Genomic DNA, 27,170 nt, shown 5'->3' with positions numbered 1-27,170 from the left:
TAAGATAAGAGTACCCAGTATTTAATAGGTGCCTCAATTTTAGGTGTTGGGGATGGAATCCAGGGTCTCAAACATGCTAGGCAAGTGCATTACAACTGAGTTACAACTCCAGGTGTGCCCCACTTTTAATTTGTATTATCACAATCATTAATTAATAATTCTGAGAACAGATTTTATTAAACTCAATTTCTAGATGAGGAAAATAAAGTTTGGAGGAGTTTGCCAATTTGCCAGGAAGCCTGGAGCCAAAAGCCTGTGCTCCAAATTAACCCTATAATTCCATAACCACAACATCATGGTAAAAATACCTTGAATCTGGGCCCTGGTTAGTAGATATAAGAGGTAGTACACCTTTCTTCACATTCAAAGCAGTATCTTTTAGATGAGTTTAAAAGAAAAATGATAAATTATCAGTTTGGACATGAAATTATCCTTTTTTTTAAGGTCAAAAGTGCCTAATAGCAGCAATTTTATATGGTTTAACCTAACAGATAACCTACCTCAGGCAAACTTGTTATTGATAAAAGGAACCTCAGCAAACAAATGGAAATATGCGATTTTTTATCATGTCTTAGAATTGTGATTCTATTTCTAGGAATTTCCATTCCCAAAAGAAGCAACCCAGGGAAAGAGCTTAGCTTAGTTTTTGAAATTTCAATTAAAATATTTAGTATTCTTAATTCTTTTTTAAAATACCTTTATTTAATTAATTTATTTTTTTGTGGTTCTGAGGATCGAACCCAGGGCCTGGCATGTGCTAGGTGAGCACTCTACCGCTGAGCCACATCCCCAGCCCCTAGTATTCTTAATTCTTTCTTCAAAATTATGTTCTTACTTTTGCTCTATTTAAAAATAATGGGCTCTTCTTAACCCTTAAAAAGGAAGGCCACTTTGACACCTGATGAACCTTGAAGATATTATTTTCAGTGAAACAAACCAGTCACAAAGGGACAAATGCTGTGTGACATTTAGAGCAGTCAAAATCATGGAAACAGAAAGTAGAATAGTGGTTTCCGGGCGGGGGGGTGGGGGGTGGGGGGTGATGGGGCATCTGGGGGTTGTTTCGTGGTAGACTTTCAGTTTTCTAAAATGCAAAGTTCTGGAGATTTGCTGCACAGAAATGTGAACATATTTAAACAGTACACTTAAAAATGGCTAAGATGGGAAATTTTATGTTATGTATAATTTGCCATAATTAAAAATAAAGAAATTAAAAGTAATGGGATATAAATTGGTCATTAAGTGTATATTATTAAGTGTATATTATTTTTTTATAATATGTATATTTTATAACCTACAAATATATGTTTTTTCCTTATATCAAATAAAGAAAATATATTATCAGTTTTTCTTTATGTAAAAACTAGGTGATATGTAAAATGATCTGCATGAAATTACAGCTTGCTTGATGCACAGTAGTTTGGAGTCTCGTGTAGGACTCAGTTGTGGGAACTGACCTAGATGAAAGAGGACTGTGTTAGGGTCATAATAGGACTCTTTTTTCCCCCTCTCACCATGAACATTTAAAAACTTTTTTTTGGTCTTTTTTCCATATTTTTTTATTGGTACATTATAATTTTAAACAATAGTGGGATTGTTACATACTCATTTGTGCACACAGTATAATGACATAAATTGACCAATATCATTCCCCAGTATTTCCTCTTTCCTTCTTCTCCTCCCGCCTGCTGGTCCATTTCCTCTACTCTGTTGATCTCCCTTCTATTTTCATGATATGCCCCACCTTTCTTTTCCTTTTTCCTCTCTTATTTCCACATAAGACAAAACGTACAACCTTGACTTTCTGAGTTTGGTGTATTTTGTTCAACATAATATTCTCAAGATAATCCATTTTCCTGCAAATGACATAATTCTATTCCTCATTCTGGCTGAATAAAACTCTTTTGTGTATGTATTCCATGTCTTTTTTATTCCATAATGGGGCTTTTGATACTTGCCTGATAGCCAGACTTCATATTTATGGATGTTTACATGATGTGTTTACCAATTTTATCCTTTTTAATTTAGCAGAAGTTCTATTGAGCGCACAATATGGTTTTAAAGAATATTGGAGGCCATGTTATAAAAAGTTTCAAACTTGTAGAGAAAAATGTTATGGGTAATTATTAAAAGCATGATTGGAGATGGGGATATAGCTCAGTTGGTAGACTGCTTTCCTAGCATGCACAAGGCCTTGGATTCAATCCCCAGGAACACACACACACACACACACACACACACACATACACACACACAGCATGATTGTAGGATTGGCATCTGAGGTCTTAAGTTATTTTACTTATTTATAATATAGCTAAGTAATAGCCAAAACAAAATGTTAGACAAATACAAAATTAGAGAAGACTTATGGGGGCACTGTTTTACAGAGAGAGAAGGGCTGGTGTTCAGGGGTTGCTTATAATGTAAACACTGGGCCTTCATACTCTTTGGTTTTATCAGCTAGTCCTCTCTGTAGTGTCATGTAATTATAATAAGTTTTAAGAAGGTTGGCCAGGCACAGCCAAGGTATTTTAGATATATTCTTGTATTTATTCTGCATACTGTGTAATTCTGTAAGGTGGGCATGATTGTGCCCATTTTATAATGAGAATATCTTGGCCCAGCCACATAGAGGAACTTCCCAGGTACGCTCAGCTAGTAAGCACTAGTTGTTTGACTTCTCATTTGATCTTTAGTTCAGTTTGGAGTAAAAGGCTGCTTTCTATTAATTTTATTGCTTTAAGATTCTCAAGCTCTCCGTCTGGGGTTGTGGCTCAGTGGTAGAGCGCTCGCTTAGCACATGTGAAGCCCTGGGTTTGATCCTCAGCACTACATAAAAATAAATAAATAAAAGTATTGTGTCCAACCATAATTAAAAAAAAATATTAAAAAGGATTCTTAAGTTCTCTATATTAGAGCAATAAACTTCATAATGTCCACAATCTATAGATATATAATATATAAGTATTCTGTAGACTCAGTTCTTTTCTTAAACTGAGGAACAAAATTCTTTATTTTTTTCTTCTCCTATAGTTGACACTGTGTGGGGCCACATGCTAAAAACAGCAAACCAAGTGTTCTTTAACTCTTTTAGCTGCCTAAAGCTGAAGAGCACACTTGGCCTGTGGAGAGGTTGTGGTATGGGGTGAGGGTGGGGGTGGGGAGGCAGATGCAAAGTGAGGAAGCATTGAGACCAGACACTTGAGCTTGTAGAGAAGGAGGAAAGTGTCCGCATTTGTGAGACTAAGGGGAGAGGGAAGGATTTGTGTAGAGGCAGGGAAAATGGAAGAGATTTGGGAGAAGTTTAGCATTACTGGAGCATATAGAGAATGATGGAAATTGGAGACGAGGAAGCATACTATAAATTTTAAGGGGTTTGGATTTTATTTTCAATTCTCCATGAGTCAGTTGTTTATCCATCCATTCAACCAACCATCCATCCATCCATCCGTCTGTCCGTCCAATGTGTGTTGAGGGATTATAGTGCTCTGATGAATATAAGAAAGCTAAACATGTGATATCTATTTTCAAATATCATAGCTGTGGTGATATGAATAATATTATTCAAGGTCACAAGGGTGACAGAAGAATACAAGGCACTGGGGCTGGGGATGTGGCTCAAGCGGTAGCGCGCTCGCCTGCATGCGTGCAGCCTCAGCACCACATACAAACAAAGATGTTGTGTCCGCCGAGAACTAGAAAATAAATATTAAAAAATTCTCTCTCTCTCTTAAAAAAAAAAAAGAATACAAGGCACTGTAATAATAGCAAAGGATTCCATAAGATGGTTGAGCTACCTTGGTGATAAAGAGTGTTTATTGTAAAGATGAGCGCCAGTGCTTTTGGGGCTGTTTTCCCGCCTAATGGTCCTTCATTTTTTTTCACTTTTCCACCAACCTTTGAGATGTACTCATCTAGATATGAATGGGGCTGGTTACAGTGGCCCAGAGCCCCAGAAGCAAATCTCTTTTTGAATGGCTGGCTGTCTCCTGATGGGCTGCCCTTGGGTCAGCATGTCCTTTGCTGGTCCATTCAGAAACCACCTCTGCACAGTGAACACCAAGGGTAGTTTTAGCTGGAAGAAAGGTCCTAAGTGATTAATTAATTTGTTCAATAAGTGGTGGACAGAATAAGGACCAGTGATAAGAAGAGTAAGAGAGTGGAGGAAATTTGTGGGAGAGATCTTTCTGTTCAAAGATCAACAAAATTTCTTATGTAGCAGTTATGGACTTGAACTCTCATATTGCTTTGGTAGGGGGAAAAACACTCTTAAGGAAATTTAGTTGCTTAACAAATTTAAAAAATATTCACAAGATCTAACCTTTTCTCACCTCTTTGGTCTTAACGTCCACCTTACCTTAAGCTCTGTGCTTTAGAATATTCTAAAAAAAATATTTATTTTTTAGTTTTTAGGTGGACACAATATCTTTATTTTACATTTATGTGGTGCTGAGACTCGAACCCAGTGCCTCACGCATCCTAGGCGAGCGCACTGCCGCTTAAGCCACATTCCCAGCCCTAGAATGTTATATTCTTTACATCTCTTGAACTCACAGTCTGTCTCATCGTAGAGCTTTTTCTCATCATTCCATTCCCTCTGCCTGGGATGCTGTTTTATTTTCTCCTGGTATTCTAGCTACTTACTTTTACAGGCATTCTCTAATGTGGCCAAACCCCTCCAAACATTCCCCTAGCATTCTGTGCCCCTCTCGTTGCATTCATGTCCTTTTATTTGGTGGTCACTAATTGACTGTGCTCTTTATAAGGGTAGCTACTCGTGTTCACCCCTCCATTCCTGGGACCTCGCACAGTGGTTTACATATAAGCAGCAGTCAACAGTTATTAAATGTCCTGAACTAAATACAGTCCCCCTTTCTACATTTTATTAAATATATGTTTCCTTTTGAAGGCAAGCATATTGATCATGTACTTCTTATTGTTGATGAAATATTAACTTGTGTCCCACAACTATGAAAACAAAACAAAACAAAACAAACAAACAAACAGAAAACCAAAAAACCAAAAACCAAGCCACCCTTAAAAAAACTTTTTAATGGCCACCAGAGGTCAGTAGAGTCAAAGAAATATTTGGAAATGCCACCCAGACCATCTTCATCTCTGGTTTTTGTCCTCCGTTGACTCCTGAGCATCACTAAGGACTATATATTGCTTATTATCAGCTTTTCTTATTAGCAGTGAATAATGACTATGGAGGAAACATATTTATTATAAAATAGTCCACCATCATAGATTACGTTTTTACTTTCCTGAGGCAGTGACCATTCTCAGTATAAAACTCAGTGAGGGGAAACTTATTTTCAGTACGATATTTTGAAATCCTGTAGAAAAGGTATGCAATGATGTTAGCATCACCACCGAAGGCTAACGTATTAAAAATACAGGACTTATCAGATTATTTGATTCATAGTGACTGGGTGGATAATCAGAAAGTGGCTTTCTTTAAATACACTTTCTTTTAGGTCAGAAAAGGGTCCTTTAGTGAAACACATTTGATGGACTCCGTGGCTTTTATCCAATTATAACAAGTTAATTGTAGAAGATTAAGATAATGTGTCATTTATTTTACTGTTAACCTTTCTGGAATAATTTAAATTGCATTTGACCTTCACGTATTGCTTTCATCTTCAGTATTTTTAATGATGAATTATGAAATGATGAGTACTTATTTTGATCTAGGTTTTACTCTTGTCTTTTTTATGTCCTTCATTGTATGGCATATAGTGGAAGGACAAGGACAGTTTATATATTAATGAACGTATGATTTTTTTTACAATGCTTTTTAAAAATATCTATTTTTTAGTTGTAGTTGGACACAATACCTTTAGTTTATTTATTTATTTTTATGTGGTACTGAGAATCGAACCCAGTGCCTTGCATGTGCTAGATGAGCGCTCTACTGCTGAGCCACAACCCCACCCCTCAAAGGCTATTTTAATTGTAGAGGAACTCTTGATTATTATTTTGAAGTCTTCTTAAAGTCCTTTGCTAATTTAAAATTAGTAAAATTTCATAACAACACTGACACATTTTGGTGTTATTTATGCATATGCTTAATTTGCATAATTACATCGAATGTGCAATTTTTTTCTGCTTTGGGGACTATACTTCTCTTTAAAATTTTTTTTCTTTAATTGTAGATGGACATAATATCTTTATTTATTTCTTTTTATCTGCTGCTGAGGATTGAACCAAGTGACTCACATTTGCGAGGCAAGCGCTTTACCACTGAGCTATGGCCCCGGTCCTGTACTTCTCTTTAGAAGAATCGCCATCTCTTCTACCTCTCCCATACTTTGATTGCTCAGTTCTCTTCTGTCATTTCTCCCTCAGCTTCCTTGAACACCAAGCCTCCTCTCAAAGGGAAGAGGTTTATTTTTAGCTATGACATTTCAGCATTGAAGTATGTTTTATGGGGCTGTCATACTTTAGCTACATTCTAGGTTAAGTGGGGAAATGTGTTCTGATTTGAATTAAATATGCAAAGATAACTTGTTTTAAAAGTTAGACCTTGCTTGTTTTTTTTTTTTTTAATTTTTTGCTGTGCTTCTCTGGGCATTTTATCTTTTTGGTGGTATTGATGTCTTTCCCAAATAGTTGCAGTTTTCCCCTGTTTTTTAAGTTGCAATAAAATACACATAAAGTTCACTGTCTTAATCATTTCCAAGTGTATACTCAGTGGAATTAAGTATATTCATATTATTGTGCAACCATAACCACCATCCATCTCCAGAACTCTTTTTGTCATGCAAATCTGGAACTCTGTACCTATTAGACAATCACTCCCAATGTCCCTCTTTGTTCTACCTCTGGCAACCACCTTTCTGCTTTCTGTCTCTGATTTGACAAATTCTAAGTACTTTGTATCAAGGAAATTCTAGGAAATCATATTTGTTTTTTTGGACCACATTTTGAGAAGTACTGACAAATGACCAGAGAGTGAGGCGTCTTTAGTATTTATTCTATTGAGAGACATTGTTGTGTAATGGACACTGTATGGAACTGGGGACAGGTTATCTGATTTATTTGAATTTCCTAGTGGTGACACTCTCAGCTATTTACTTTATCTCTCTAGGTGACTAGCTCAGTAGATCTCCCTGCATCTTAGACATACTAAATGAGAATTTTTGGGACAATCTATATTTTTACAATAGCATCTCTGGTGCTTCTGATACACAGCCAGCTTGGGAACTATTAAGCCCGATAATCTTGTAGTCTCTTGTAGCCATCACTGAAGTTTCTCAGCCTTTGTCCTAATCTTCAGTGTTGAGAACGGGGACAAGAAGTAGAATGCTCATATAGAATGCTCATAATAGAAAACTCAAATAGATTCAAAGCTTGAAATTTCTCTTTTGGGGGACTGTATAATAAATTGTGAGTGTCAAATTATTTGTAATTAATAAACAATTTTCATTGAATTGTTCCTTTGCTCATAACAGTGGCATCTACTTTCTCTAGAGTTAGTTGTAGAGGGCTGCAAAGATCTTACTACTTTTCAAAGCTTTTCAGAATACTCCTTATCTTTCCCAGTCTTGCTACCCTGCTGTTGCCTACTAGGTCAACTTGTATTCACTGTCAGGAGCTGTTTTTCCTTTGCAAATGAGCACATCTTTGTTTGGACAAATCTTGTCCCTAAAGCACTCTACAAATAGCATCTGGTAACCCCTCTGGCTTGTGATGACAACTTAACAGGAAGCACGAAGGGTAGAAAACAGTGGCATCTTCTCTGGAATGTTGATGAGGCTTCCAAAATACTGTTGCTGGCCTCTGCTTATAAGAAGAATGCTTTTTTTGCAGGGAAAGATCTCCAGTTCTTACTTGCATGTGCAGTGAGAAAGGGAGAGAGGAATTGGTTTTAGAATGCTGATTTCTTGGTAAAAGTGTCATACTTTGTTCTCCATTCCTCAGAGCCTTTAGAGACAGCACTATGACAGCACTTACTGATCAGTGTCTTTTTTTTTTTTCATTTAACAAATATTGTGAAAAGATACACATAACATTGGATTTGCCATTTAATCAGTTCAGTGGTATCAAATACCTTCACATTGTGATGCCACCATGACCACCGACCAACTCCAGAATTTGTTTTATTTTCTCAAGTTGTGACCAGTGTAGTTAAAAAAAATATGTCTCACTCATTAGACTGTGAGATCCTTGAAGACAGGAGTCCTGTTTTATTAATTTTTATATTTATTCTGATATGGCATTTGACCTGTTGTAGGAGCTCGTTTATGTTTGTGGTTTGAAAGAATGTGAGAATGGAGTGAAGAAACAGTTTCTCCTGAGCTCCTGCTATCAGTTATTATCATTTGTGATGTTCTTTGACTTATATTCATTCTATGCTGTATGGTTCTGCAATTTAGTAAGAATATGTTTATTTTATTTTATTTTTTTTCATTTTGAGAACTTCAGCCAGTGAGGAATATGACTTTTGGATTAATTTTCTGGATTTTCTGATTTATAAAATTAAAAAAGAGCTGTTTTTCCTTTGCAAATCACCACATCTTTGTTTGGACAGATCTTGTCTTGATGGTTCTAATTCCTCATAAAATTTAAACTGTCCTTACAGTTTTCATTGCAGATTATTCCTATGACTTTATTGAGCCATTTGATCTATTACTGCCAGTTCTTTGATGGTGTGCATTTTAATTTCTGAGAACTCTGTGACATTTTTTGTTTTTCTTTGATACTGGAGGTTGAGCCCATGGGCATTTTACCAGTGAACTATACCCCAGTTCCTTTAATTTTTTTTTGTATTTTGTGATGGGGTCTTGCTAAGTTGCTGAGGCCTTGGACTTGTGATCCTCCTGCCTTAGACTCCTGAGTTGCTGGGATTCCAGGCCTGTACCATTGCACCCGGCTGATGTGAATTTTTGTGAGGAATTCTTGTGTTGCTCTTTCTCTCTAGGAACCACCCTTAGGAGTGCCTTACTTTCAAATGTCTTGTCCCCATCCCTCATCTTTTTAGCATCAGTTAGAAAACTTTAGGATCAGACCTAAGTATGTCATTATCATCAGATAAACCCCAGCACATACTGTGGGGTTTCAGAACTGGAGAGATTAGACATCGCTTGGGTCCATCTCCTCATTTTATGGAGGAAGAATCTGAATGAAGGGTGGTGATATGGTAAGATTCACATAATGTATTATAGTAGGGTTTGGGTGAAAAGCTAGATTTCCTGATACTTTCAGCTCTATAAAATTAAAATGTACAGCTATTGCCGTTTTAAAATGATCACTTTTTTTTGGTGTGAATTTAGACGTCTTCAGAACCTGCTCTACCCATTGATGGAGAAGATGCTGTTGTGTGGTTTGAGGGTGTCACATGGATCACCTCGCCACACGTTAGATTGTTGCTATGTGTCTCAGATCTTGGCCACAACAGCCATGCCTTCTGAGTGAGCATGTGAGACTAGGAGACTTGGGTTTTAGCACATAGGTTATCTGGTAACCATTATCCATTACTGTATTATTAGAGATTAGCTAGCATTTAGCCAGCCATATAATCTTGGTCATATAAGGCATAAAAAGATTAATCTTCAAAATAACTTTATTTTGAAGTAGATTCACAGGAAGTTGCAAAGGCAATACAGAGAGGACTTGGGTATCTTTTATGTAGTATACCCAGTGGTGATATCTTCATGACTATAGTACCACATCAAAACCAAGAATTTGACATTTGTGTAAGATATGTTAACTTTCTCATTAAATATGAAGCTGTGGCTATGTTACTGCTTTTTCCAAGCCTTGCTTTCCAGAGTTTCCAAAAAAGGTAGTCATGTTATATGTTTTTACAAACCTTAATTCTTTGGAAAAGAGAGGGCTATGTGAGTGATTTTTGTTTGTGTGTTTCTAGTTAGTACTGTTCCATCAGGGAAAGCCAGTGTTTTTTCTTGTATGGTGCAATGAACTTGAATTGCAAATGGGAAAACTTTTTAGGAATGAGTGTGCCTGTGCCACTGGATGCCTGACCACTGTCCTTCTCACTGGAGCCTTGTACAGTTCATGTCTGACATCTGAGGTAGCTCCATTTCCCCCAAGTCATTATGATTGACTGTCAGATATACAATGACTTCAGCTCTTCAGATGGTTAGTTCCAGTCTTCATGAGCAACAGAATATTTACAATATTTTCTGAGGAGGGACTCAGGAAAAGTCTGTCTCATAGGAAATTCTGGTTCCTCCCTCTTCATCCCAGGTAGATTCTCTCCCCGCTCTGCTTCACAGAGGAACAGAACTCATCAGATGGGTCTTTCTTCAACTCCTATCTGCCTCTGTGTCCATCTCATGCTTACTCTCCTACAGAAAAGATGTTATTCTTCATATCTAAGACCAATACTTCTACTCTGCCTTGGCTTCTCCCTTCTACTGCTCTCTCACAAAATTTACAGTACTGATGACCTCTTATTTCTCCTAGATCATCAACCTGGATCCTTTTCTCTCCCAGATCAATCCACAAAATCTATTGTATTTAAGTCTTTCACATGAACAAACAGAAATAGAGCACTTTGACCTTATATACCTCTATAATGATTTCATACTCCCTATCTAGCCAGTCTTCTAAACAGAATCTCTCTGCCTCCATTTCTCCAACTCACTCAGTTTTGTTTTCCAGCTTATTGACTTATTCTGCATTCATCTAGCTGTACAAGTGGGTGGCCTTGGAGTTCTCCTTGACAGCTCACTCATTTCCTACTCATATACAGACCATTACCCATTCCCATAATGTTTACCCTTTAAGAGTCTTTAGATATTTAGATTATGAGACACATGATTAGGTAGCTCTGGGGTGGGAACTAGGATCTCTCTATATTAAGCCCACCATAATTGATCCTGCTGCTCAGTTGGGTTAAAACCCCTACAGAAGTAGATGGCACCTATTGTTTAGACCACAGATGTTTTTGCCCTAAACAGGAAAGGAAAGGATAATGTAAGTGCTAATAAGTGAGTTAATTCACTGAAATGGATTAACTGGTGGTAAACATAGGCAGGTAGGTTGTAGCTGAAGGAAGTAGATCACTGGGTGTGTGCCTTAGGGGTTTGCATTTTGTCCTTGGTGAGCAGAGCTCTCTCTTTGTTTCCTGGTTGCCATGTCCTGAGCTGCTTCTCTCTAAGTTTTTACTTTCCCCCCTCGCAGCCAATTCTTCACTCAGCAGTAAAAGGAATCTAAACATTTGTTGGATCTTGTTATTCTCTAGGTTAAAACTCTCCAAAGACTTTCCATTGCTCTCAGAATAAAATTCATATGTTTTACTATGGCCTACATAAGGCCCTACCTGATCTGGCTCTTCTTTCTCCATCTCATCTCCAGATGTCTTAATTCTTATAGGTTTAATTCACAGACTTTATCATAGTTTGTAATGATGTACTTATATGTGTGATTATTTGATAAATATCTTTCTACTTAGGAGAAAATCTCCATTTAGGGAAGATATATCCCCCCCCACCCCCCCTCCACCCCCAGCACAGTGCTGTTGAAGGAGTAGATGGATGAATGCATTGCTATGTTTGGGCCTCAGCCTTGATGGTTCTGATTCGGTAGCTCTGGGGTGGGAACCAGGATCTCTATATATTAAACCCACCATAGTTGATCCTGCTGCTCAGTTGGGTTAAAACCCCTACAGAAGTAGATGGCAACTATAGTTTAGACAACAGATGTTTAGGCCCTAAACAGGAAAGGAAAGGGTAATGTAAGCGCTAATAAACACTTATAGTCATTTTGTGAATCCTGTTGACTCCATCATTCCTCTAGGTAGGCAAATATACATCTAATGGGGCTGGTGTTGTAGCTCAGTGGTAGAGTACTTAGAGTGCTTGCCTAGTACGTATGGCGCACTGGGTTTGATCCTCAGGATCACACAAAAAATAAATAAATAGATAAATAAATAAATGAATAAAACAAAGGTATTTAAAAATATACATCTACTGACACTTTTATAGGATGATATTTTCATTGTGATTTCTTATTTATTTTTAAACTCTTTGCCAGTTTTATGGTAAAGATAAAAGAGAAGAAAAGACAGGCTGTTATGTGATTACTGTTACGCTGGCAATAGATTTTAAACACAGCCAAGTTAGTAAGGATCTAAATAAAGCTAAAACTATGTAACTTTTTTCTCATGTGCTAGATCAGAGGAAACACCAGCCAGGAAACATCTGAAGATGATAAAGACACCCTATTTTCAATGAGCTTAAAATTGGGAGGCTTCATGTAGTAAATGCAAAGAGTATTATTGGATTGGAAGTTATGAAATCCTGGGCCCCCGATGAGGGATTGTGGGCAAGTTGCTTCAGCTCTGAATCTTAGTTTCCTCAACTGTACAATATAAGACTTGGATCAGAGAGCTTCACAGCTTTCCAAGTCCTTGTAAATAGATGGGGCAAGAGGGACCTTAGGACTTGAATGGGGATGAGTGGAGGTGGCAGTGAATGGGGCTCTGAGTTAGGTGACAGAGTCCTAATGTTGGGAGCAGAAATGTGCCTGGAATGAGGGCTTGTAGATAGTAGCAGTCAAAGAGAAAGTTGGAAGAGTTTGTGAGCTGACCTGTGGAGGGTATTGGATACCAGGTTTCAGTTTTATTAGATTTCCTTTTATAGAAAGTAGAAAGCTCTAAATAGTTTTATTTCTCTTTCCTTTCCATGCTAATCAGCGTTACAATTTCATATAAACTTCTGAGGACAAAGAAAGCACACACACACAAAGTGTGTGAATGAGCCTCTTGAATTATAAATGATAAAATCTTACCTTTTCATTTTTTCTGATTATTAAAGCAATGCATAATTAAGATAAAAATATCTAAACATTACACATTGGAAAGTATAATACCCTTATGATAAACTCCCAAACAAAAAAATCATTAACATTTGTTGTCTTCTTGTTGATTTTTGTAGAAGTTTTTAGGTAACAATTAAAAAAAAATTTAATACCTCTGTTTTTATTTATTTTTATGCCATGCTGAGGATTGAACCCAGTGTGCCTCATGCGTGCTGGGCAAGTGTTCTACTTCTGAGCTATGCTCCCAGCCCTAGGTAACAGTTTGACATAATTGAAACAGCATTTTAGGAAGTTCATTTTGGTAGCAATGTGTGGTTTTGTTAAAGAGGGGAGAAACTGAAGTCCAAGGATTAGGATCATTGTTTAACAAATATCTGTATATCTTCTGTGTTAGTGTGTAATAGTCCAGTCTGAAGGTCATAAGGGACTATATGAGGGGTGCAGAAAATATTAAAGAGGAATGGATGAATTCAAGAGACAGTTTAAAGGAAGAATCATCCAGTGACTGAGTGGGTCATGATTAGGGCAAAAGAGAAAGAGGAGCAGAAGAAGGTGATTGAAATTTCAGATATGAGTCTTTGTGAGTCATTTGTTAAAGCTGTGGGGAGGAAGCCCAGTTTAGGGAGGGAGATAAGCAAAAGATATTTGGACTGAATTATCAGAAATTACCACATTTAGAATCTCAGAAGAGGACACACTCAGAGCATTGGAGAAAAGACAGCCAGACCAGGGAAGAGACAGCCAAGAGAGTGCAGGCACAGAGCAGCAGGACAGAGGTTCAGAAAGAGTGGCTACAGTGTCAGGAGCTGAGGAGGCCTTAAGGAGAACAAGCAGAGAGAAGGGATGGGCAATTAGAGGCCAGCTGTGCTGTTTCCTGGACATCCTCTGGTGCTGTGAAATGGTAGAGATAGTATTCAGATTACAGGTGTCATGAAGAGTGGCTCATTTGAAACTTTTGTTCTAAGCAAAGAGTGAATATGGAGAGGATAGCACCAAAAGACTGTGTAATTTCCTTCATGTTGTGGTATTCTCAGGATATTCATATTCATGCCTGACATGCTGATGTTAGGCAAACCTTTGTGAATTGGCCTAGAACTGATTGCTGTGGAAAAACATCTTACAAGTTGGAAATTTGGCTATCTTCTTCATCCTCAGCCTTTCATAGAAGAACAGCTGCCCAGTTCCGTGTGCCCAGTTATTTCATGTAATTGTGAGGTTGGTAAGATTGAAAATTTGTTACTCAACAGGTATAATAGTAATAAGACAAAGCCCCACAATGTTATTCTTTTGCCATTTAGTCCTGTTCTTTACTACTAATTAATTGTTTTTGGTTATATTCAACCTCTCCCTGCATACCAATCTACGTTCGGTAACTCATGTGTTCTACTCCATAAAACATAGTGCTACCTTCTCCCAGCTTGGGTCTTCTTTGGTATGGCTCCCTGTCTCCAACTTACTGGGCTGCCTTCAGTTCTTCCTGGTTGAATTGGGAGAAGAAAAGAGAGAGGAACTATAAAAAATTCTTGTTATTGGGCTGGGGATGTGGCTCAAGCGGTAGCACTCTCGCCTGGCATGCATGGGGCGCTGGGTTTGATCCTCAGCACCACATAAAAGTAAAATAAAGATGTTGTGTCCACCGAAAACTAAAAAACAAATATTAAAAAATTCTCTCTCTCTCTCTCTTTAAAAAAAATTCTTGTTATGTATAAAGATGAAATATATGAGTTTGAAAATATTTATCCTACAAAATGTGGTTCACAGTAACAGTGTTGTCATGGGGCATAAGAACTCTCTGGGCTTAGAAGGCATTTAAAACTAGCACTTTTTCTTTTTCAAATTGATATGTGAGTTATTATTTTTTCTTTTTTTTTGTGGGAATGGTACTGGGATTTGAACTCAGGGGCACTGACCACTGAGCCACACCCTCAGCCTTATTTTGTATTTTATTTAGAGACAGGGTCTCACTGAGTTACTTAGTGCCTCACCATTGCCAAGGCTGGTTTGAACTTGAGATCTTCCTGCTTTAGTCTCCAGAGCAGCTGGGATTACAGGCATGTGCCATGCCTGGCTCCTTAGTTCTAAGCATTTGTTTTTGAATCTAGAAGCCAAAGTTGAAAGAAACTTGCATTTATGAATATTTGTAAATGGTCATGTAGTGTGCCATATTCCTTCAAATTTGTTAAAAATAGAAACTCTGAAGAGTTGGATGACTTCATGATTAGAGAAGGAAAACTCTGTAACTGGAATAGATGGTTTCAATAATTCACACATCTGCAATTTGTACCCTAGTCATAGCATGACTTCTTAGAAGTCCTTCCTAGAAGGCAGTAAGAATAATGTTTTCTCTCTTTCCCTTTCATTTGACTTATTTACATAACACATAACCTCATAAAAAGTTATTAATTCAGGATCAACGTTTAGAGAAAGAAGTTACAGAGATTGCTGCAGGAGTTACAGAAAATACCCACTGGTTCTTCTTTTCTATTTTTGCCTTAGAAGTTGTTTAGAAAATCTAATTGAGGAAGGCTTGCATCTGATGCAAGCAGTGAATATATTTACTTCTAAAGCAGAGGTTTCTCTATGGAATGATGACTATATTGGGTAAGAAGAGCTCAGAGGGCGTTGATGAGTTATGTATTCTCTTGCCAGGAAAGGTGCTTGTTTAGAAGACAGGCTGTCCATATATTTAGCCTTCAGGTCATACTGCTTTCTCCAGTTTCTGGCAGAGTGAATGAGCATAGCCATATTTGATGACCTAAATTGACATACCAAGTCATTTGGAAGTAGGTTCCGTTCCTTTGAAACTGAATGAAAATCATTTAGTAAAGCAAACTCGTACTTCATACAAAAGACCAGGTTTTTTTTTTTTTCCTCCATGGTTTTAGATAAATTCAGTCAGGTTTTATTTAGTTCAGCTAAAAGTAACAGAAAGATTTCAAAATAAATTTAATTCCTTTTATTAAATCAAAAGGCAGCAAAGCCTAGCATGAAGACAAAGTTCAGCCTGACACCTGTTTATTTTTAATGTATATTTTTAGTTGTTGATAGATCTTTATTTTATTTATTTATATGCAGTGCTGAGAATCCAGCCCATTGCCTCACACATGCCAGGCAAGTGTACTAACTCTGCTCCCCAGCCCCAGCCCCTGATACCTGTTGTTGTAACTAAGGTTTTATTGGAACACAGTCACCCCCAACCCACCCCCCGCACATATTATTTCTAGTTGCTTTTGCACCAGTGGAATTATTGAGTAGTTGTGACAGAGACCATATAAACTGCACAGCCTAAAATATTTACTGCCTGCTCTTTGCAGATCCCTGTTCTAGATTAATGAGAATACTTAATATCAATATTGTTTGATTATGTATGGCACTAATGGCTACTCTTTGTATGAATTGTTATTAATTTAAAGTATTTTGGTATCTTCTACCATTTTGGATTACATTTTTTATAAAAATAACTAACTCATTGTGAAGATTAGTATCCTGAGTGCCTAGTAGACAATACATTGAATATTGCAAAACTCAATTTTGTTTTTGACCAAATCCTTTGGACAGTGTTTTAGTCATCTTTTTCACTGGTGTGACTAAAAGACTGATCTGCACAATTATAGAGGAGGAAGAGTTTATTTGAGTGCTCCTGGTTTCAGAGGTCTCAGTTCGTTCATAGAAGGCCAGCTCCATTCCTCAAAGCTTGAGGTGAGGCTGAACATCATGGCAAGGGTGGTGGAGGGAAGCAGCTCACATTACAGTGATCAGGAAATAGAGAGAGTCCACTTTCCAGATACAAAATATATACCCATAGCCATGCCTCCAATTAGCCACATCCTCTAGCCATACCCTACCTGCCTCCAGTTACCACTCAGTTAACCCCACTCAGGGATTAATTCGCTGATTAAGTTAAGGTTCTAACCCAACCATTTCTCCTCTGAACCTTCTTGCATTGCCTCATACATGAGCTTTTTGGGGACATCTCACATCAAACCATAACAGACAGTAAAATAACTTATTTCTTAGTATGCATTCAACCATTTTGTAAATACTCTGGGAAGATATGGTATGATACAAAGTATGCTGTCAGCCCTTGATTGCAAGATGATTTCTTGATTTATGGAAGTAAGTAAAATGACAATGAAAAGAAATATTTTCCTTTTTCTTTTTCTTCAGTTTTTTGTTGGTGGCCTCGTCTACTCCTTAGCATTTATGTTCCTTCCAAATAAAGGGCAGAAGTAAGGTTATTCCGAGGGTCATTTGCCTCCTTGGTATAGCCTGGTTCTTCTCAAGAGTTATTTTAATGTCTTGCAGGAGATACTGTTTGATAACTGAGGCTAATCTCATGAGCACCATCAGAATCAGCCTGGGGACAAGAATCAATTTTCAGTCATTTATAGATACATGAATTCAACAAATGTTGACAGTTTGCTGGCCAGGTGCTATGCCCACAGGATTTCATAGTCATTTATAGGACATGATGTAGAGCATATAATTAAAATATATTGTGTTAAATAAAATGGTTGAATAATTCACAGGGCAGTATGGGAGAGAAGGGGATTCAGCATGACACAGAGGAGCACATCATGAAAGTCTACTTGGAAGGGGTAAATCTAGATAAATAAATCTGGGACATTTGGTAGAACATTGGGTGGAGATATCCAGCAGGTGGATTTGAACCTGAATTCCTGGGTTGAGGTATGAGCTAGAGATAAATATTTAAGAGTCTCTAGGATAAAAATAATGGTTCAAAACAAGAGACTTGATGAGCTCACCTACAAGTTGGAGTGGGGAGAGCATTGGGTTCATATGTGAAGGGCCAGAAGTTAAGAGTCAGAAAGAGAGCACACAAAAGAAACGGGAGTCTGAAAGGTATTTAGGAGTACAAAGAGAACAAAAGACTTGAGGGGAAGAGACAGACTAAAGAAAGATGGAAAACCCAGGGAGTCATCAGGAATGATTGGCAAGGTAGGGGGCACTAGGAGAGAGAGAACTTACTTAAAATATTATCTTCTATAATTATGTGGTAAGCAAATAATTGCCTAAAACTTGGCTTTAAGCCTTTTGTTTAAAGTAGGCCCAAATAAATGTGATGATTTTCTACATTTGTAGAAGCTAATAATTTTTAAAAAAACTAACATATTTATCCAGCACCTTTCTTTTTTCTTTTTTTGCATAAGACATGGGGTAGGTTAGCAACCCTAGGGATAAACTATGAACAATACAGAAACCATCCAACATGAATCTAGACCTCACAGAACTTGCAGCAAGATAAGGCATGAATCTAAATACTTACAGTACAGGTAAAAAGTGATGGGAAGTAAAGGAAGGGCTAAAATTCATGAAGGCTTAGAGGGCAGAGAGGTTGCTTTTCGTTTGGGGATTCAGGAAAACAGTTTTGAACTAAGCCTTGGAAGATAGGTAGAGATGGAAGTATCAGTAAGTCAAACATAGGAAAAAGTATGAGCAGAAGCACCGTGCAGAAATCCTGAGACACTATCAATCATGTATAGTGATGCTTCACTTAATGGAAGGAACACAGTGTGAGAAATGCATCATTAGGCGATTGTTTTTGTATGAACATTGTGGAATACACTTTTGACATGAGATGGTATATCTTCCTACACACTAGGCTGTATGGTGTGGCCACCACAGTTCTGTGCCCATTGTTACACAGTACAAGACTGTTATAGCCCTTGTCTATGTCCTTCTCCACAGCTGCTGATGCTGAGGTCTGAATTCATTTTTATAGAACCTCATGTGGTGTTTTGCATGTACTACTTAATTAATGTTTGCTATGTAAATTTAATTACCTATCCACAGCCTTACTTGTGCTGGCCTCAGTAATAAAGCAAAAACCAATTTGAAGACTAGAATTCTTTGCCAGTAAAATGATAATACAGATACTTGAGTACTTTACCTTCTTGATTTGATTTTTAAGGTGACAAATTAAAACTAACAAATGAATTAAAAACATGTAATTTATAATATTTCTGTATTTGACAAGAACAATTTAAGTCACACATCACAGATATGATTAAGTTTGATCAGAACAGCACAACTTATTTAGGATATTATTTAAATGACCATATTAAAATCAACTTTCAGACGGCAATTTATTTATTTATTTTTGGGGGACTGGGGATTGAACCCAGGGGTGCTTAACCACTTAGCCACATCCCCAGCCCTATTTTTTTTGGTGGGGGAGACAGAGCCTCACTAAGTTGCTGAAGCTGTCTTTTGAGCTTGCTATCCTCCTACCTCAGGCTCCCAAGCTTGTTAGGATTATAGATGTGCCCCACAGCGCCTGGCTGGACAACTAGTTTGTTACATATAAGTACTTATATTTGTTTTATATTTTGAAATGCACTATATCCTTACTTTTTTTTTGTTTTCTAAATAAATCCATACAATTTTATCATTAATGTTTGTGTTCTTTATCTTCTGGCATAGAAGGACTATTAATAAGGAGCCTTTAAAAAATAATGGAATAGCTAAATGTCAGAGGAACACTTTCATGCATGACTGTTTTAATGAAAAAATATTGGCTTTTAAAAATTATATTATTTTTAATTCACATTAATTGTACAATTAACAGGTTTGACTGTGACATTTTTATAAATGCATATATTGTACTTTGGTTACATCCACCTTCTCACTGCCTTCTCTTGCCATACTTTCTCTGTCCCCCATGGTCCCTTTCTCTTCCCTAAAATCCCTCTCTACTTTCAGATAATCTTATTTATTCATTTATTCTATTGTCTCCACACATGACAGAAAATAAGTGATACTTATTTTTCTGTGTTTGCCTTTTTTTGTGTAACATGTCCTCCAGTTCCATCCATTTTCCTGCAAATGACATGATTTCATTCTTTATGATTGCATGATACTCCAGTGTATGTGTGCGTTTTTTTTCTTTTTTTTTTATTGGTTGTTCAAAACATTACAGAGCTCTTGACATATCATATTTCATACATTAGATTCAAGTGGGTTATGAACTCCCATTTTTACCCCAAATACAGATTGCAGGATCACATCGGTTACACATCCACATTTTTACATAATGCCCTATTAGTACTGTTGTATTCTGCTACTTTTCCTATTGTATGTGTGCGTTTTACCTTTTCTTTATCCATTCATCTGTTGATGTGAACCTAGGCTGATTCCACATTTTGGTATTGTGAACAGTACTGCAATAAATATGGGTAAGGAGATGTTCCTTTTGTATGTTGACTTCATTTTCTTTGGATATGTACCAAAGAGTGGGATACTTGGATCATATGGCAGTTCTGTTTTTTAATTTTTTGAGGAACCTCCACACTGTTTTCTATAGTGTCTGTACGAATTTACCGTCCCACTGAGAGTGTATGAAGAGTTCCTTTTCCCCACATCTTGCCAGCATTTGTCATTTTTTACTTTGTGGATAATGGGCATTCTAACTGGGGTGACATATAATCTCAGTGTAGTTTTGTTTTACATTTCCCTGATGGCTAAAGATATTGAGCATTTTTCATATACTTACTGGACATTTGTACCTCTCTTGGGGAAGTATCTGTCAGGTCATTCATCCAGTTTTTTTTTAATTGGATTAATTTTTGGGGTTTGTTGGTAAGTTTTTTGAGTTCTTTATAATATATTCTGGATATTTAATTTCTATTGGCTATTCATGTATATAATCTGGATATTAAATTTCTTTCAGATGAATAGCTGGCAGAGATTTTCTCCTATTCTATAAGTTGCCTTTTTATTCTGTTGATTGTTTCCTTTACTCTGTAGTATTTTTTTTTTAAATTTTAAGAGAGAGAGAGAGAGAGAGAGAGAGAGAGAGAGAGAAAGAGAGAGAATTTTAATATTTATTTTTTAGTTTTCGGTAGACACAACATCTTTGTTTGTATGTGGTGCTGAGGATCGAACCCGGGCCATACGCATGCCAGGCGAGTGCGCTACCACTTGAGCCACATCCCCAGCCCTCTGTAGTATTTTTTAATTTGGTGAAACCCCATTTATCAATTTTTGCTTTTGTTTCCTGAGCTATTAGAGTCCTATTTAGGAAATTGTTGCCTATGCTAATATATCAAAGTGTTTCTTTTGTTTTCTTCTAGTAGTGGCAGAGTTTCAGGTCTTTGATCCATTTTTTTATGGTACTGGGGATTGAACCCAAGGGTGCTTAATCACTGAGTCACATTCCCAGTCCTTTTTGCATTCTATTTAGAGAGAAGGTCTTGCTGAGTTTCTAAGTGCCTCATTAATTTGCTGAAGCTGGCTTTGAACATATGAGCCTGCTGCTTCAGCCTCCCAGAGCCGCTGGGATTACAGGCATGTGCCACTGCGCCCAGCCTTTTATCTATTCTAAGTTGATTTTTGTGTGGGTGATAGATAGGGATACACTTTCAGTCTTCTACATGTGGACATCCAGGTTTCCCGGCATCATTTGTTAAGATGCTGTTTTTTTTTTTTTTTTCTCCAATGTATGTTTTTGACTCCTTTGTTGAGAATCAGATAATTGTAAGAGTGTGGATTATTTTTGGATCCTCTGTTTTATTACGGTCTATGGGTCTGATTTTATACCAGCACTATGCTACGTCATTACTGTGGCTATGTAGTATGTTTTTAAATCAGGTCTTGTGATGTTTCCATTGTTGCCCTTTTTGCTTAGGATTACTTTGGCTATTAGGGCCTCTTATAGCCTTCCTTTAAGATTAAAAAATAACTTCTTCCATAGTGGGACAGGGGGATAGGGAAGAATGAAAGAATTTTGGCTTGTGTAGAGGGGAAGAAAGGGAGGGGTGGGGCTGTGGGGATGGCAAGGATGGTAGAATGAGATAGACATTATTACCTTATATGCATGTGTGATTATACTATGGGAGTGACTCTGTACCATGCACAGCCAGAGGAATGAGAAGTTGTACTCCATTATGTACAATATGTGTACAATATGACAAAATGCATTCTACTGTCATGTATAACTAATTAGAACAAATTAAAAAAAATAAATTCCCAGTAGACAGTAAAAAAATAACTTCTTGATATGCAGATGTTTTAGATTTAACTTTAGGAAACATTAATATTTCATAGTCATATCAGTGTGTTTGCTTTGATGAGTTTAGGGAATCAGATTTAGAATACAAATTTTAATGTTGGAATTACTTAGCTATTTTGAAAAGGTTCTGTTTAATGTGTTATAATTTAGAATGGACAGTTTGAAAATGAGTTAGAAAAATGATATAATAAACCATGTTTTCTTCTTGATATTAGAAAAGGAAATAATTACGGTATCTATTAAAATAGGATAAATATTGATTTAATGGTTAACTAGATAATAATTCAAGGAATTAGAAAGGTGGAGCATGTTGGTTCATGATGATTTTGTATCCTAGATTACGTATAAGAATTTGGAACTCATCATGATGTCTCATGCCTGTGATCCCAGCAACATGGGAGGATGAGGCAGGAGTATTACAAGTTTGAGGTCAGCTTCATCAATTTAGGGAGAACCTGAGCAATTTTGTAAGACTGTCTCAAAATAAAAAAAAAATCAATTATGTTTAACATCATTTTAACCATTGTTTATTTTATAGTGATACCAAAACAAAATTGAAGTCATTCCTATTTAATTGATATGGTTTATCCTTACTTTATAAAATTTGTTGATTATCAAATTTAATCCTATTTTGCAAATGATGGAAACCATATTAAACAGTTTTATCTAAATGACCTATCTCAAGAGATAGGTCATCTGTTTATGTAAGCGAAGTTGAGAAGTAAAACTCTGAAATTTCGTAAGCTTATTATTGCATTTGTCTAAAAATAAACTTTCACAAATTAAGATAAACTGTTTTGTTCATTAAATCATAAATGTAACAAAGTTAATTTTCTAAACGTTTATATGCAGGTAAGTAAGCAAGCAAAATGATTGAATAAGAGCTCATATGCTTTGTCTTTTTTCTTTTTCCTCCCAATAGGACCAGACATATTATCAATCATTTCAAGTCTCAGAATATGGTGAGTTCCTCAGTTTATTTTGAAGGAAAACAACAACAACAACAACAACAACAACAACAACACATTTATAACTTTCTACAGAGATAAGAGAAATTGTCAAGAGATAGGCTACTTAAAGTAAAAATTCCAGTGGAGATAAAATTCTGGTGTTCCTTAAAGGCCTAAACAAGTATTTTCCTTTATAAAGTTCTAAAATCTCACTAAAAGAATAAAGTAGGAAAAAATATTACCTAAATTCTCATTATGCTAGTCTTTTCCTTTTATATAGTTTTTCTTTTTTTCTATTTGTTGTGACCATAAAATATTTAAAAATTTTTGAGTTTTTAAAAGTCAACACATTGGGGTTAGTCATGTGTAGTGCAGTGATACATGCCTCTAATCCTAGCAACTCAGGAGGCTGAGGTAGGAGGATCCCAAGTTAAAGGTTGGCCTCAGCAACTTGGTAAGGCTTGTCTCAAAATAGGAAAAAAAAAAAAAAAAAAAAGAAAAAAAGAACTGGGAATGTGGCTTGGTGGTAAGGCACCCTGGTACCAAAAAGCAAAATAAATAAATAAATAAAAAATAAAAACATTGGGGTTCAGTGGTAGAGCATGCAAAAGGCCCTGGGTTTCATCATCACACCACAAAATCAAATAAAAAAACCCCCCATCTTACTGTCAATTATTTTCCACATTTTTATTTGGTCAACATTGCTGAAGACCACCTATTTAACTCAGGTTTATCATATTCTTATAAGTGCAGCACTTGTAATATTGTGTTAAAAACAGATGAAAATTGTGGATTCAGCTAGTTGGTTTATGAATGGAGGAGAGATGAAGGTGAAAGCATGGGATCTCTTTCTTAGTTTACCATTTAAGTAGATACTTTGAGTTTGTATATTGAGTTTTTTCATTTAATTTGTGCCACTTTTTGAGACTGTGTTTCATTCAGGCAGCTGAAATTCTGGAAAGTAGTGTGCTTATCCCTTTGTGGCTCAGGCTTAGGATCTTAGCACACACTGTTTCTAGTGGGTGGGGTACAGCATATAATTGCCAACCTACAGTGTGTGAGGAGAAGGTATTTGAATTTCCCTTTTGGCCTCCTGTCTTAGATTGGTCCAGGGTATAGGAGGGACTTGGAGCATGAAGAGGGCCTGTAGCATTATTTGAGCTGAAAGTCTTCCCTCCATGGGACCCAGAGGTCTTTTTGATATTTATCTTCTGTTAATTGAATGGTGAGATACCTTGTTAGGAGACTTAGATCTGTCTTTGATCAGTGAAACTATAGAAAAAAATTTCAGTAGATCAGAAAAAAGAAAACAAAGATTTTTTGCTCTGGTGGGGTGCTTTATGTCAAATAATATTAATTAAAACATATTTCATACTTAATTACATAAAGCTGACCTAAGTAAGGATTTCTAATTTGAATAAAGGGGTTTTCATCTGTGTTAATGTATGTTTGGATTCTAATGATTCTAAGTTTAAGTAATAAAAATTATCAACTATTTCAGAAAAATTTAATTTTTTATTTTGCTCAGCTGAAGATAATGGTAAAACATATTCTTTAAAAGATTGCTTTTTCCCTCTAGTGTTACCAAAATTTGAAGTTGCTTTGCAGACACCATTATATTGTTCTTTGACTTCTAAGAATTTAAATGGTACCATCACCGCAAAGTAAGTATTACTTTTCTTTTGATAAGACTCTCAATCATTATAAAACTGTAAAACAAAAAGCTCATTATATATTCCAGAATATTAGCACTATGCTTTGCTTATCAAAATATCCTACTGGATGATAAACAACTATTTATAATAAGTAATCAAGCATGAGACAGGTCTTTATATCCATGTCTCTGTTTCCAAGCCAATCTAGTCCTAAAATATTTCCCAAAACCAAGACTACTTTAAGGATATACATTATAAGTTGCCATATTAAAAAAAATTATGTGTATTTCCTTATTCTCCATTCAGATGTTGTAGAGTTGAGGCAACTAACTTAGCTTTTCTTAAATCCTATGCTGTTTTTCTCATTGATAATGGAGGTGGGAGAGGAAGTGGTTGTCTTATTGAAATTGGCAGATATGTGAATAATCAACATTCATTCATTTCACCATATGTACACAGAGACCTTCAATTCACCCTGTCTCATATATGTCTGGTGGCTGTCATGATTTGGACCCCCTAGCTTGAACAGCACAGCATTTTGTATTGCTGAGGCAAAAAGCATACTCAGAGTTCTAGACTAGTGGTTCAGGCTGGGATGGCCCTCAAGTAATTCAAGGATTGGTCTTTTGTAGCTTTATTTTTTGTTGTGTCTGTATCTGTGCTTCAGCTTCTGAAATTTATTTCTAAGAGCTAAGAAAAACTGGACTCCCCTACTGCTGTCTCACCACTGTATCTCCACTGGTGAGGATCTATGTCAGTGTAAGCAATGGGCAGTGAGTCTCCTGGCAGAAGCACTTCACAATCCAAAATGTTCTAAAAATTCCTGCTTTAAAGTGTGCAACAATAACAAAAAAAGTTACATGAAACACACAATACAGAAACAAAATCATGTCTATGATTTATACCAAATTAATATCTGCTTGTGTTCAAGAAACAACGTCCAATATGAATTTGGAGGCTGTGGATGGATTTGTGGTTTAGAAAACACACAAATGCCTGCATTTTACATCATTATTATGCTGTACTTGATTTTAGTCAAAGGTTCAGCATCCTGTTTGGGGTCTGAGTTCTTTGGTAAATGTTTTTAAAACTTGGAACAACTCTGGTACAAACCCCAAATATATGTAGATCAGCACAATCCATGGGTTGGATTGAGCCTGGATCTCTTCTTTGATTCTGTTTTTGGTTTCCAGAGGTGTGCCAGAAAATTTAGTAGAAACAGTCAAAACAGTGGTTGTTAAAGTTGGGTAACCTCAAGAAAATTTTACATGTAATTTTAGGGCGCCGTGGACCCTCTGAGCTCTCACCACTAATATCCTTACCTCAAGCCCAATAGGGAACCTTATAGTTTCACCACAGTTTGTCATGCTTGAATTTCTAACTAACAGTTGAGAATGACATATTTGTGATAGTCTCCTGGCATTTCTGTAGTGCTCGCTGTATTGCAATCTTAGTATGTGTATAGAGGTTGGCCAGAGAAGTAGAAGCAGTAAGAAACATATAGTAATATATGTTTAGTACAAGAGGATATAGTACAAGAGTTAGGCTTAGTGATTGCGGCACTGGTTAGGTAGTGCAAGATCCATAGGGCAGGCTGCCAGGAATAGAGGATGAGGCTATAATTCTCAGGCAAAGACCTAAGTTGCTTCCACAGGCAGAATTTAGGGAAATCCTAGCGCTGCTTTTAAGATCTGTGAATTGATTGAATCAGGCCCACTCAGATATCTAGGAAAATCTCTTTTACTTAGAGCGAACCAATTATGAATTCTAACAACATCTATAAAACACCATTACCTCAATACCGAGATTAGTGTTTGATTTTGTAATAGGGTGATCTAGCGTGGTGAAGTTGACACACCTACAGGACCATCACAGTGTGCTTGGTATTTCAGGTGTGGATCGTGAGCCTCTTTGCTGCTTTCAGACCTGGCTAGCTCTGGTGATGGTCTATTCTGTCCTTCCTTTCTATTAAAATCTCCTTCAGGCTTCAGTTGCCTGGAGGTGACGTCCATGGGGGTGACAGATAGTTCTATTCCAGAGCAGTGCAAACTTGGGTCTTTTGTGTGACTTCAGAAGAATTGCAACTAACATGGCCTAAACCCTTCCCTTTTCCTGCCAAGGCCTGTGAATAAATCATGAACATTCCCTCTATACCAAAATAGAGTGCTGGGCCTACCAGTGAATTTCAGAAGAGTCTGCTTTTGCCTTGAGAATCTGACTGAGAATGTAGTTTACTACACTGCAGTAGAGTAAGGAAATACTTGGGCCAGTGAGATCTTTTTATCAGGTTTTTGTTTTGGTACTTGAGATTGACCCTAGGGGTGCTTAACCATTGAGCTACACCCTCAGCCATTTTTTAATTTTTTTATTTTGAGAGAGGGTCTCACTAAGTTGCTTAGGGACTCTCTAAATTGCTGAGGCTGGCCTTGAACTTGTGATCCTCCTGCCTCAGCCTGATGGGATTACAGGCATACACCACCATGCCTGGCTTTTTTTTTTTTTTTTAAATCAGCTTATAGCTGAGCCTACACATACTCTATAAATACTGTGTCCCAGTAGAGGTGGAGATGATCATAACCATCATTCTCCCTGTCTGCATCTCCATCATCCTGACTGTCATGATGAAAGCAGTTCTTTTCCTTCTAAAGGCGAATTCCTCCACTTGGTCCTTGTCAGGCTGCTATCAGGAGAGTTCCAATCCCACTTCCTCTTCCTGAGTCGGGACTTTTCCATTCAGTATCT

General features: G+C 36.9%; 1 protein-coding gene across 1 annotated transcript in view; it reads left to right on the top strand.

Annotated features, from left to right (window-relative positions):
• Positions 1–27,170, top strand: part of Cd109 (CD109 molecule) — a 126,638-nt gene that overhangs the window by 31,156 nt on the left and 68,312 nt on the right. Inside the window, exons 6-7 of the mRNA XM_026391343.2 lie at positions 22,746–22,785; positions 24,353–24,437. Of these exons, the coding sequence (XP_026247128.2) occupies positions 22,746–22,785; positions 24,353–24,437 (125 nt within the window). The remainder of the gene's footprint in view (positions 1–22,745; positions 22,786–24,352; positions 24,438–27,170) is intronic.

Source organism: Urocitellus parryii, chromosome 8, assembly GCF_045843805.1.
Source record: "Urocitellus parryii isolate mUroPar1 chromosome 8, mUroPar1.hap1, whole genome shotgun sequence".
NCBI classification, from domain to species: Eukaryota; Metazoa; Chordata; class Mammalia; order Rodentia; family Sciuridae; genus Urocitellus; species Urocitellus parryii.
Note: the sequence above shows the minus strand (reverse complement) of the source record. Positions and strands in the feature narration are given on the sequence as shown.